The sequence below is a fragment of the Ips typographus genome, linkage group LG7 (assembly GCF_016097725.1).
Source record: "Ips typographus isolate SLU linkage group LG7, UJ_Ityp_2.0, whole genome shotgun sequence".
NCBI lineage: Eukaryota > Metazoa > Arthropoda > Insecta > Coleoptera > Curculionidae > Ips > Ips typographus.
The window spans coordinates 3823837-3835907 of NC_138428.1; the positions used below are offsets into that span (position 1 = coordinate 3823837).

The following is a 12071-nucleotide window of genomic DNA, read 5'->3' on the forward strand; positions in this document are numbered from 1 at the left end:
ATTTTTGGACTTCATGCTTAAATGAAAGTTTTCCTTGATAGGGAAAACAACTCTCAAACTTGTCATTGTTATTATCAAACTTCTCATGCATTCTAATGATATAATTTAAGACTAATCGCCATTTGCACCGTCGAACTTCAAGTCCAGCTTAAGTTAAGCATGGTCCAGACTGTGACTTTTTTAAACTGTGTTCTACACAGTCTGATCCACACTTAACTTAAGCTTGGCTTAAAGTACGACGGGGGTAAATGATTAAAAGTACATTAAACCTTATTTGAATTGATAATGGATTATTGTACAATTATTATAATTAAAGAACAAATAATTTTTGAATTTTCAGATTTTCCTATTTTTTTCCGGAAAATTACCGGAAACTTTCTGAAAAATGTTGTATACCTAACCTCAACACTTTTCAAAATAATATGAATTTTGAAAAAAATATTTATAAATTTATCCCTTCTGGACAACACATTCCCGGTATAAAAGATTTAATCTTTCGGTAGCGTGAAATTTCTACTATATATAGAAATATACAGGGTAATCAAAAGACAATTTCAAGGGCTACAAATTGGTATATTGAACCACCCTGTAACTGTCAAAATAACAGAGTCATGGGCTGTCAACTAAGTCAGACTAAGTCAACTAAGAAACTAGTGGAAGTTATTCTATTAATTGAAAAAGAGGAATAACAAACACACTGAAACAATAATTTTACGGTTTTTTATTCAAATAAAAACGCCAAACAGTATATATCTACGCAATACGTAGTCCTTATTTCATCTTTAATAATAATTCATAATAATCATACAAGTAATTAAATAATTGGAATGATTCTAATAACCGAATAGTGATCGCGAGCCATTTAGCAATCAACTCACATTTATTTGAGCAATTGCGAATTAGTCTTCGTTCACTAGTCGATCACACACGGTATAATACAACTTTCCTTATTATTTAGAATATCTTGTAAGTGAGCAATAAGTCATCCGCAACGCGGTGTAAGGGGGGGCGTGACCCTCTCGAATTTCCGTTACGCAATTCCGGATCCGGACAATCCGGACAATTGGCATGACACGCCACTGAAGGCCCAAAAATTCATTGAATTAACGTGCAAAAAATATTGTTAATAGAATTACAGAGTTTTTGCGCGACTATAGAGGCAAAAGAAGTGATTCCATTCGTTAGTTTCATTAATGACGACTTGGAACCGCTCCTTTCCTTTTGGTAATGTCCAACTTAGAACCAATATAATACTGTCAAAAATTAGAGTTAATAATTAATGGAAAATGCGTTGTTTTCAATATACCGGTCTTAAACTGATATAAAATAAGCCACTGCTACAATAATTATGTTATTAACCGTCTCACCGTCAATTTCGTCATCTAAGAAGTCTATCATTTATAATAACGGTCTCTAAAGTTGTAGTATTTTGCTATACTCTGCTTATCATTATTAACAAGTTGATGAGAGATGTAAAATATATAGCAGATTTGTTTCAACCAAACCACGGCCATATTTATTTGGAAGTCTGAATTTAAGAAAATTAATTGTTATCATTAAATATCTGAAACTGTTAACAATGTACCAAGACCCAAATATATAATTGCCTCAAAATTTTACACTTAATTATACATTCTACTCTACATGTTCCCTACATCTAATTCTATTAAAACAGTTTGTGCACAGCCTTATTTGAAAGTTACCTAATTAATATTAGAAAATGTTTTACACGACTTTTGTGGTAAGTTATAAGTCAAATTTGGTTTTTGTTTTCTATTTGGTTTAGTCAACTTCTGTTGCCATTATAGATATTGGTTGGATTCTCAGGGAATAACTCCAATTTAATTAATACTCCATTGAAACAGTTGGACAAGTACTCTCTAATAGATGAGGTACTCAGTTGTTATCCAGCGATATTATGGTGCCAAATAGTTTTAAGGTTACAAATTCTACTACCCAACCAAACTACTCTAGCAAAATAACACCACAGTTGGGATTAGGAAAACTTCATCCTTTAAGTTTCAATTTGTCTTTTTTTCCAACTTTCTCCAACAAGAGAAGATACTGAAATAGTATTTTTTAAGACAGTCTACATGGAATCAGTATGGTGCAATCCAGTTGGTCCTCTTTGGTCTTCTCAAAATTTCTTAAGCACATGACATTGCAGTAACCAAATGGTTACACGATTACAAGCTTAGCTAAACTTTGCATTTAAAACAACTGCAACTATATAAGCTTCTGGATTTTTTGTTAGATTAAATAGCCAGAATTATATAATACATAATTATGTAGGAAGAATTAGAACATTTTGAAGATGTTGCTTCTAAGCCTATAAGGTCTACAGTACAGTATATTGAAGAAATTGCTTCAGTTAAAGTAACTTTTATTTTCAGCTTCACTTCATTGTAATAAGTTGTTTAGAAAGTCTTTTTTCAAGATCTTAACTTAATATCAGTAATTTACTGTCTCATCACACAGATTAATCTTTTTAAAAGCAAAGGAAAAAACACTTTGTGAATTATTATTTTGGCTTAAATCAAACTCAAGGAGTGTCAGTCAACAATGAGTTAAAATGAGTCTCTATTACTTTACTGACAATATCCCAACTGATCAGAATTACCCTTGGATACTTATACACTAATTTTACCGAAAAGGTCTTTATTATTGGGTCTTGGCACGTTGTTCAGCAAAACGTATTCTTGGTAAGTATTTCTTTGTAAAATCAAAGTAAAGGTCACGATTATCGTTAAGAAAAGGAAGCATTGTTTCAGTAGGTACTATAATAATAACTTTTAAGTATTGCTCCATATAGTCAGACTCTTGCTCTGTGCATGTGCTAAATTTTTAATATCTTTGAATAATTCTTAATAACGCTGTGTGTACGTGTTTGTGTAATATCATAAATACTTTACATCGGTTTCCTTCACCAAATTTTCACCAAGGCGTCCAGGTTGTTCAAATATACCAGTGACCATCTAAATTATATACAAACTGTTTTGCTAGTTTTATGTTATTAACTGTTTTTTTGGGCTACGAGCGTTTCCTATCTAGAAAGTTTTCCGAGTGTGAACCCCTGGGGGCACCCACACCAAAAAGGCGAATTATACTTTATTTCTTTCTGTGTATAGTATATCATATTCTTTAATTACAATTACATTATTTTTTACATATTTAGAATTTCGTTTCTACGCGACTACAGTCGCGCTGTTGCGCAATTTCTTCATATAAAGTGCGATTTAGGGAATTACTCGAATACATTCGAAAAACGAGTCAGTTATTATAGGACTGGCTGCGATTTCAATGACATTTTCATTAAAAATCGTAACCGATCCTAAAAAGTTAGGTGGTGTGAAGGCTATAATCTCTAGTCTAAAAAATAATTGCGTTTTTTTTAATGTGTGTATTAGGTGCGCTTTAGTTCGGTATAAAAACAGGAACGTCATATTTACAAGGGCGTTAAATAAAGTGGTCGGGGTGGTGGGCTGCCCTACCTCAGGAAAAATGGCCGGCCGGGTCCCCCACCCCTACCGATTAATTTATATTACTCTAAAATACCATTTTCGCTAAGTTCTCTTTAGTATCGTGTCTATAAACTACGAAAATATGTTCAACGAACAAATAAACTATTCGAAAACGCAACGGAAACTTATCAATACACGGAATATATTTTGACAGTGCTTTGCTTTTCAGTTTTTTTAGCGTCTATATCATGACGTCCATTTTTTACATCAACTCCTTTAAAAAATTCTAATATTAACAGGGAAAGTCAGAGTGCAGTCTCGATTTTTGGTTTTTCAAACGAGACCGAACTCTGATTCAGCTGAAAACTAATGAGTATAAATACTCAAATAACAATGAAACAAGATAAAACTCGCAGTGCAATAAACGAAACTGGTTGCACTGTAATAATTGATGTGTTTGTTTTTTTTTTAAATAACAAAATAATATGTATAACAATCGCTACTCGTTGGCTCCTACTGGCATCAGCAGGTTATATCCAATGCTAACACTAGTATTCCTTTAATTATGGTGGTTTTGTAACTAACTGGCTTTGTTGATTCATTGTTACAAGTACAATAATTAACACAATTTTCACTTCTTTAGGTGGAAGTTATAACAAAAATTAAACAAAATTAATTTGACGTTAGAAGCAGTTTGCTTTTAAGCTTTTCAATGTGTGAATTTTTAGAATGATCCGGGTAAACTGAGTCAAAATGGCTTCAAATCAGTTGCCATCAACAACTAGATTTACTTAGAGTAGAGAATTATACGGTTAATAAGTACGGGGATATACTGGGTGGCCAAATGAGAGAACAGGTCTTTGATCTGAAATTTTTTGTTACACAACTGTACTTTTTAGTGTTCGACAACTCAGTGTATGACAGTTGCTCTTTCGTTTAAAAGAGAATTCATTGGAATCAATAAAGGAAAATGACGTTTTTCATAAAACCATCAACGATTCCCTTTTGACACCATCCTGATTATGCCAAAATATACGTTTATGGTTTTATAAAGAAATAGCTTTTTTTCTTCAACATTTCATCATTATTGATCTGACTTTCTTTACGATATACAACATTTGCAAAATTTTACTACTAACATGGTTATTTGTATTACTGGCAGTTATGTTGATTTTTAAAACTCTTGCAAATTAGCTTTGCACATTTTTCTTTGACCAACTAATTGTAAAACCACTCATTTTAAGAGGCCCTACTTAGTACATCAAGCTTTAGTAGAATACATACTAAATGACAGTCTTGTATTTTTGTTTAATTGACAGATTTAATTTTTGACCACACGATGAGTGCAGAAACAAAATGAGAAAAAGTTATCAGTACAAAACGCAACTCAGGAAGAAGTCTTCCAATCAAAATATAATACTAATTTTGTAATTTGTCTTGTTGAGAAACTACTAGTTAAATTATCTACACTACATTACCAAAAGGGTAGGTTTGCCAACCAAGTTCAGCAAAATCAAAAAACAGGGATATAGAACAAGAAGAGAAGAAGAAAACCAAAATAAATTCATTATAAACTAGGAGTATAATGATCAAGGGGCAGGGAGTTGGTTTGTTCAACCAAGTGCATAGATTGTTACTGTCTAAACTTTGGAAAGAAGTCTCTTGGTAATGGTGCATAGTCAAAAAAAGTTCACAAAAAGGCAAAAGTGATGGGAGACATATTTGCGCAACTTTTGTTGTTTGGAAGTAGTTTCTATGTACTTAAAAATAATTATTATTAGCATCCTGCCCGAGTTAAGACAACCAGTTCAAATTTAGGTTTGCAGTTACAGAAAAGATGTACGTGTATCAAATGAGCTTAACAAAGCCAGCTAACAATAGTAAGTTCAAAAACCATTTCTAACATGGAAGATCACTTAGACTACACCGTCTTACTTGTCCACTTCTAACAGCACCAGATCGTCAGCGACCACATCAGAGATGTGCAAATAAATAATCCAATACATCAGATTGAAACAAACAAAACAAACTGGAAACACGATGCGAGAATACTTGTCGATATCCGAAGGAGTGATGCCGTACAGTTTGTTGATGTCTTTGTTGGGGTGCATGATGTGTTGGGGGATTGGAGGACCGCCAGCTTCCTCGTCGGGACCCCCTTCTCGACCTCCTCTACCACCGTTTACGGTACTCTCCAGGGTACCACCTTTGCTGTGCGCCTTTGGGTCGTGTACCTTGAAGCGTACGGCCTCCTGGAACAAACGTCCACTACTAAGAAGCATCCAATTCTGATGTTAATACAAAAAAGTCTTATTTTTTACAACAATAAATAATTGTCACTATTTGTAAAGTAGTTCTACTGCAACTATTTTGAAAAGAACAATGTACAGCATTGTTACATCCAACAGGGCAATACATAAAAACACTGGAGATTTGCATTAGAGACAAGCTTTTCTGAGATCAGACTATATCTTAGGAGATTTGGCTATATCAGGGATATACTGAGTTTTGCAAGAGTATTACCAAGTTTATGATGGTCTGCAAGTGTTCTTCGAAGCTCCACGTTTGTTATTAGATCATGGATTATGCGAAAAACGGAAAATAGTCTCCGACTTTAACAAATAGGAGCTGGGGAGGTAGAGTCTTAAAGAACAGTCCAAAGCAAACTTGTAAAGTAAGACTTTTCCTTCTGTTTAATTAATTTCAATATATTTAGTGTCAGTAGTAAACAAATCGAACGATCCGATTGTACGATTACTCACTGTTTGTTTGGGCATGTGATCATCAGGTCCACCATCGACGTTTAGTTTCTTCTGTTCCGCAATTTTCTGGATTGCCAAAAACCGGTTTTTCCTCATTTGTATTCGTTTTGCCATGTATCCCACTGTGGCGTATTCTGAAATAAACGTACATTCTCAGAAAAAATCTATGCTATACTTAAATTAAATCCAAACAGTTCCATCTAGGAAATTATTCATTCAGTATAACCACAACACAACCTGATTTCTACCAGCAGCATTAACCCGAATCAAGGTTATGTTAGTTGACTAATAATGTATTGAAGCCTGGCAGAATCTCCACCAGGACCTTTTATATTTATACGACAGCACGCTCGACGACTGTAAAGTTTAAGTGCTCTTGCATTTTTAAGGAGTCGTATTCGACCTGACGTAAACAATTTTGTTTCCTGTATACTAAAAAAAAATGCATGTAATATAGCCTGAGTCCATATTCGCCAAGTAATTCCCCTAGTGGCGTTATTATTTTTAGGCCTGAAATATCCTTTAGAAGTCAGGGTCTCTGTTTGACCGAAACAAAGGGCGGCTTCTACGTCATCCACATAAAGGACAGATGCCGTATTTTCCCCCAGGGTGCCAACATTTTCACATTCGGAGTAATCTGGGAAAGTACGTTTTACCTGGAGTGGCATCAAGTTATATACTTTTCATTTATAAAAGTGTTGATCTTTACTGGTGTAAAGTGTGTGGATCAGAACAAAAGAAGCTTAAAGACGATTGAGCCCTTTTTCTGAATTTGAAGACCAGAATAGATTTCTAGAAATTCTTCCTATGATTGACTCGATCTTTCGTTGTCATTAACTGTTTCTGTTTACTAACCTTTTTACACTTTTTATTATTTGTGGGAATACAACCCACAAATAATAGCACTGAATGAAACATGGATGAAAAATAGTAAAAACATTTACATTAAGGGATACAATATTATCAGGAATGATTGGGAGGATGGATACGGTGGTGTTGCCATACTGGTCCAAAAACATATCTTATATAAGAATATCAAGAAGGCCTTAATTCTCTCCGACTCCAAGAGTGCTATACAAAATGTGGATGACCCTAAAAATGATCATATCACTTTGAGACTGAGATTCTTTGACTTGGATCCAAAATAAACGGGAATAAAAAAGTGGATCAATCTGCCAAATTAGGGAGAAACCGCAATGTTCTTTGCAACTAGACCTGGACATAAGACCTATCTTGCCTTACACAAGGCAAGAATTGATGGATAGAAAAAGGAATGAGATGCAAAGTGGCTTTAAAATAAAAATTCAAAAAATAAAAATGAAAACAGAAAAATTATCACAACCATTATAAGAATGCGAACAGGACATTGCCTAAGGAACATCAATTTAGAATTGGGGTGGCAGATTCCCCATTTTGTGAATGTGGAACAATCGAGGACTTGAATCACATATTTTTCCAATGCTCTATCAACTATGATGGAGTCTTTGACCTTTATAGAGACCTGCAGAATAGGGGTGTATCATCCCCCATGGGCTTTGATTAAGAGCCCAACAAACATCCGCCGATTAAATAAATACATACATTTTTATGAAATATCCATTAAGAATGATAATAATGGCGCAAAATAATAATACTAAACTAATAGTTTTAAAAAAATCACATATATTTGTACTTAAACTGATTTGATTGTTATAGAAATCTAGGGATTAGTATGATTGTAGACAACTGATCTTAAATGCCTTTCCTATATTGTTTGTAGATAAGGTTCCTGGACCAATTTTGCTCTGAGCCTGTAGTTGTGTTGTCTTTCTAACACTCAGCACCGTAAGCACTGCCCATATCAATGAGGAAGCAAAGCTCAGAAACCACACAATACAACCATATGATTTGGATACTGAAGCACCAAGAGGCCTAGAGTCAGACAACCTCTAGGCAGAAAGAAAACCCCTGGCAAATTACCCCATAAAGGGAGCAGAAGCCATATTCCCCTAGATAGATAGGGGATTCAGGAAGGAAGGAAGGAAGGAAGGAACCTTTTTACACTTTTTAATAAAACAGAAGACACTAATGCTGGATATTAAGGTCTTATATTTTTTGGAATATAGGCAGTTAACGAGATTGGCAAAGTTGAAAAGATACTGTTTACTTTTACTTAATACCTCATGGTTTGTTTTACATCAAATGCAATGCAAATATTTGTGACGCAATAACTGGCTTTTTTTTTGGACTAAGTTTTATGGACTTATAGATCAGACACTGCCTTACAACAACAGACATACCTAATAAACTGGCAAAAACCATGACGAAACACGTTCCCAAGTAGACGTCAATCGACTTAACATAAGAGATTTTGGGAAGAGCGGCATTGGTCGATGACATGAGCGTGGTCATTGTCAAGACAGTGGTGACACCCAGCGCCACTCTTGCAGGTGTGGCGTTTCTGTTCAACCAGAAACTGACCCAGGAAATGATGACGATCAGCCCGGACGGGATGTAGATCTGGATGAGATAGTAGCCCATCGATCGTACGAACTGGATCTCACATGCCAGCCGGGAGTAGTTTCCTACAAATTGTTTCTAGCTTAAGTCATCGGTTTTAGGTTAGTTCACAGTTACCCCACACAATCAAAAATACTTTATGACAATATCATCACAACACAGAAAAATGATTTGGTATGTTCACTGAAAGCACCTATTTTGGGATTCTAGTTTTTAATAGTAGTAAAGGATAATGTATTGTAAGAACTTTACCAAGAAACTCAACTCAAGAATTCTAAAACTTTTTAGCAAAATATCTAATGATGAAGTATATTATAGTAATCAAGCTACGGCTCGTTACTTTTACTCTGTCACTGTTGAGAGCACAATTTTGCAGTAATTCTCTGTCGTTACCGTAGTTCTCTGTAGTTTGGTGATTCCCTTAGCAGATTACTAGTTAACTAGAGTTGAAAAAAGTGACTAATAAATTTAGTGACAACTAAACATAATCCTTAAGTAGAAGAGTCTCAGGTTATCAAAATTCCTGATGGATCATCGTCATAGAAACTTACTGGTTCTGTTTCTAGAATTTCAAATAATCGGTATATATTCCCATGTCCATAACTTAAAGTTATATAAGTACCTGTAGTAAGAGAAATCTCCATAGCCCTCTGTCGATGACCCAAGACTTTAAATTGGGGTAACGACACCTCATTTGAGACTCCAACCGAATTGGGGCCTTCGTTCCATTTATACCTGATGTCTCGCATAGTATAACCGACTGGAACCATATAAACCACACCAGTGCTACAGTTGTGTTTTTTTAAATTGCTGCCGACCTGTATGTTTTTTGGTTGCACACACGATTCCGATACACTTTTGCGACAACACGAATTTGAAAGAGATAACTGTATGAGTTGAAATTACCTGTGGTGAGGGAGATATCCGTTTGCCTCTGCCTATGGCCTAGGACCTTGAACTGTGGCAGTTGCACCTCTCTGCTGATTCCTACACTGGTTATCCCATCTTGCCACTTGTACAGTATGTCTTTCATCGTGTATCCGACTATCCCGGCCACCAAAACAATAAAAGCTTACACCTCGTTACGTCCTCGCCACCTCCAAACATGAGTCAAATCTACTAGAAAGCTCAGGATTCGATGGGAGTTTATATCTAATACAGGGTGCTTTCTACACTTTTAAGCGAGTTAATTTTTAATCTTCTTAAAAGTCTAGATTTGTTAAATTAACTGTTAACTTTCTAGTAAAGTTGCCGCAGGACGAGGTGACGACGTTAATGCGCAACAGTATAATTTAACAACTTTGCCAAAGTGGCACTTCATCATGCATAATATTCAGCTGCGAAACTCCTATCCTTACTAAATTATACTCACGCCAGTAGTTTTCGGCATGAAATTCTACTGAGCTCGATGAAAAAATAAAACGATGAATTAGTTAAGAAACCAGGAATAGAAAAACGTTGTTTACCAAAAAAACTGAAAAGGCTGCGATTACAAAGAAATGGAAGCTATTCCGATTAAGCTTAAGCTGTGGAGAAAGCCAAGTTGGGGTGATGTTGCTGTGGTTACGTGCAAGTGCATGCGTGACTCGAATCTTAAACGCAATCCTGTCTCGTCACTTTGTTTTTCTCTTTGTAGGTATAAGACATCAAGGTTTACGGTGTTTCTTTTTTCTTTTTTGTGGTAACTCTAGACTATACAATTTTTTAATTAATTAGGCAATAAATAAGAAGTTTGTAGCGTGAAAGTAAAGTGAACCGATCGGTTAAGATACAAAATAAACGTAAAAGAAAAAGCATCAGAATTGGAATTCCCTAAATAAAGAAATGGAAACAACTTTTAATAATCTTTTACCAAAAACAAGAAAGTTTGATTTTTTATTAAGCTGGAAGCTCGAGACGCAAAAAATGTTGACAATGTTAAATTGGTTGAAAATAACTAAAATAAAAAACGGGTGCAAATCTAGGAAAAGCTGATAAGAAACTGAAGCAACAAGCAGCGCAGGAAAGGTCTAAAGAAAAAAAAAGTAAATATCTTCAGCCGTTTAAAATAAAGAAGAAACCTGAGGAAGTCCTGAAGCTGTGAAAAAGTGATGATAAAATGAAGGCAAAATTAGTGTTCATGGTGTGTACAATGCTTAAACTTTAAAACCATGGCCATGGGCATATGTTTAAGAAAATGGAGTTTGGAGGAGACATGGGCATAAATATCAACGGAGAGAAATTGAACCATCTACGACCGTATCGATGAAGCTAATGAGTTATTAGAAAAACTGGATAAGCAGAAAACACCATTGAACAGGTAGTCTGGTATAAGTATTTGTATAATGACATTTGAATAGGGAAAGACAATCAAACAAGTGAAATGGCTCACAGAATAGCTCTGATATGGGCTGCATTTGGCAAGCTTCAATTCACTAAAATTCGATATTCCAACGTGTTTGAAAAGGTCTTCAATCAGCGCATACTTCCTGTGCTTAGTATGGAGCAGAAACCCTTACTCTTACTAGAAAAACCGTCAAAAGGATACGAGTTGTACAGAGAGCTATGGAAAGATCAATGCTAGGTTTGTCATTTAGGGACAGAGTTCCAAATACCAGGTTGCGAGAAATGTCTGAGAAATGAATTGGGTGGCAAGAACTTCTGACGGACGATAGACTGGGAAGATATTGGAGTGGAGACCACGACATTAGAAGAATAGAATCAAATTGGATGGAACGGGAGGCTTATGTCCAGCAATTGACTCAAACGGGCTGAAGATGATGATGAATTTGTTGATTAAACGTTAATATGTTGTTTAGTTCTTATTTCCAGTCTTTATCAGGATATTATTGGTACTTTCAAGTACTTTTTCAACTTACAGAATAATTGAATTTCTCTGAAAATATGTCTTGTAAGGTTAGGTACGTTGGTTTTAGCTTAAAAGAATACAGTTTATTGTTAATCAAAATTAGATCAAAATCTCCTTATAAGCAGGCAAGCAGATCTTACTACAACTTTTATCAACTGACAGAAAACATGTCTCTTACCTTTCTTCTAAATGGTAATTTAGTGTAACGAGACAAGATTGCGGCCATTTAATACATATAATGAGTAGCCTAAAATTTTAAATAAACACTCATGCTAAATTTAAAGGAAAACAGTGGTAATGCCGGGAAAGTCTTCGGGGTCGGGAACACTGTATTATCGACTTAATACAGGTCCGGCCCAGCAATTTTTAGCTGTTGACACGGCCATTGAGTCACAGTTCCAGGTCCGGCCGGAGGTAGCAGAGGCGAAAACGTGGCGTACAAGCTGTCATCTTTCACTGTTGCTTTATTTATTTTATTTTTTTTATAAAAATTTGACTCCC

At 35.2% G+C, this 12071-nt stretch overlaps 1 protein-coding gene across 9 annotated transcripts in view; it reads right to left on the reverse strand.

Annotated features, from left to right (window-relative positions):
- Positions 1-704: 704 nt before the first annotated feature.
- Rdl (Resistant to dieldrin) overlaps positions 705-12071 on the reverse strand; it is a 29384-nt gene continuing 18017 nt past the window's right edge. For 3 of the 9 annotated variants that reach the window (XM_081983135.1, XM_081983136.1, XM_081983134.1), the window contains exons 8-11: positions 9345-9482; positions 8503-8787; positions 6224-6357; positions 705-5713 (exon numbers count right to left, since the gene is read on the reverse strand). In XM_081983135.1, coding sequence (XP_081839261.1) covers positions 5393-5713; positions 6224-6357; positions 8503-8787; positions 9345-9482 — 878 coding nt within the window. In that variant the 3' untranslated portion in view covers positions 705-5392. Of the gene's footprint in view, positions 5714-6223; positions 6358-8502; positions 8788-9344; positions 9483-9628; positions 9767-12071 lie in introns of all 9 variants that reach the window. The other 6 variants (XM_081983138.1, XM_081983137.1, XM_081983143.1 and 3 more) reach the window with 3 other exon arrangements.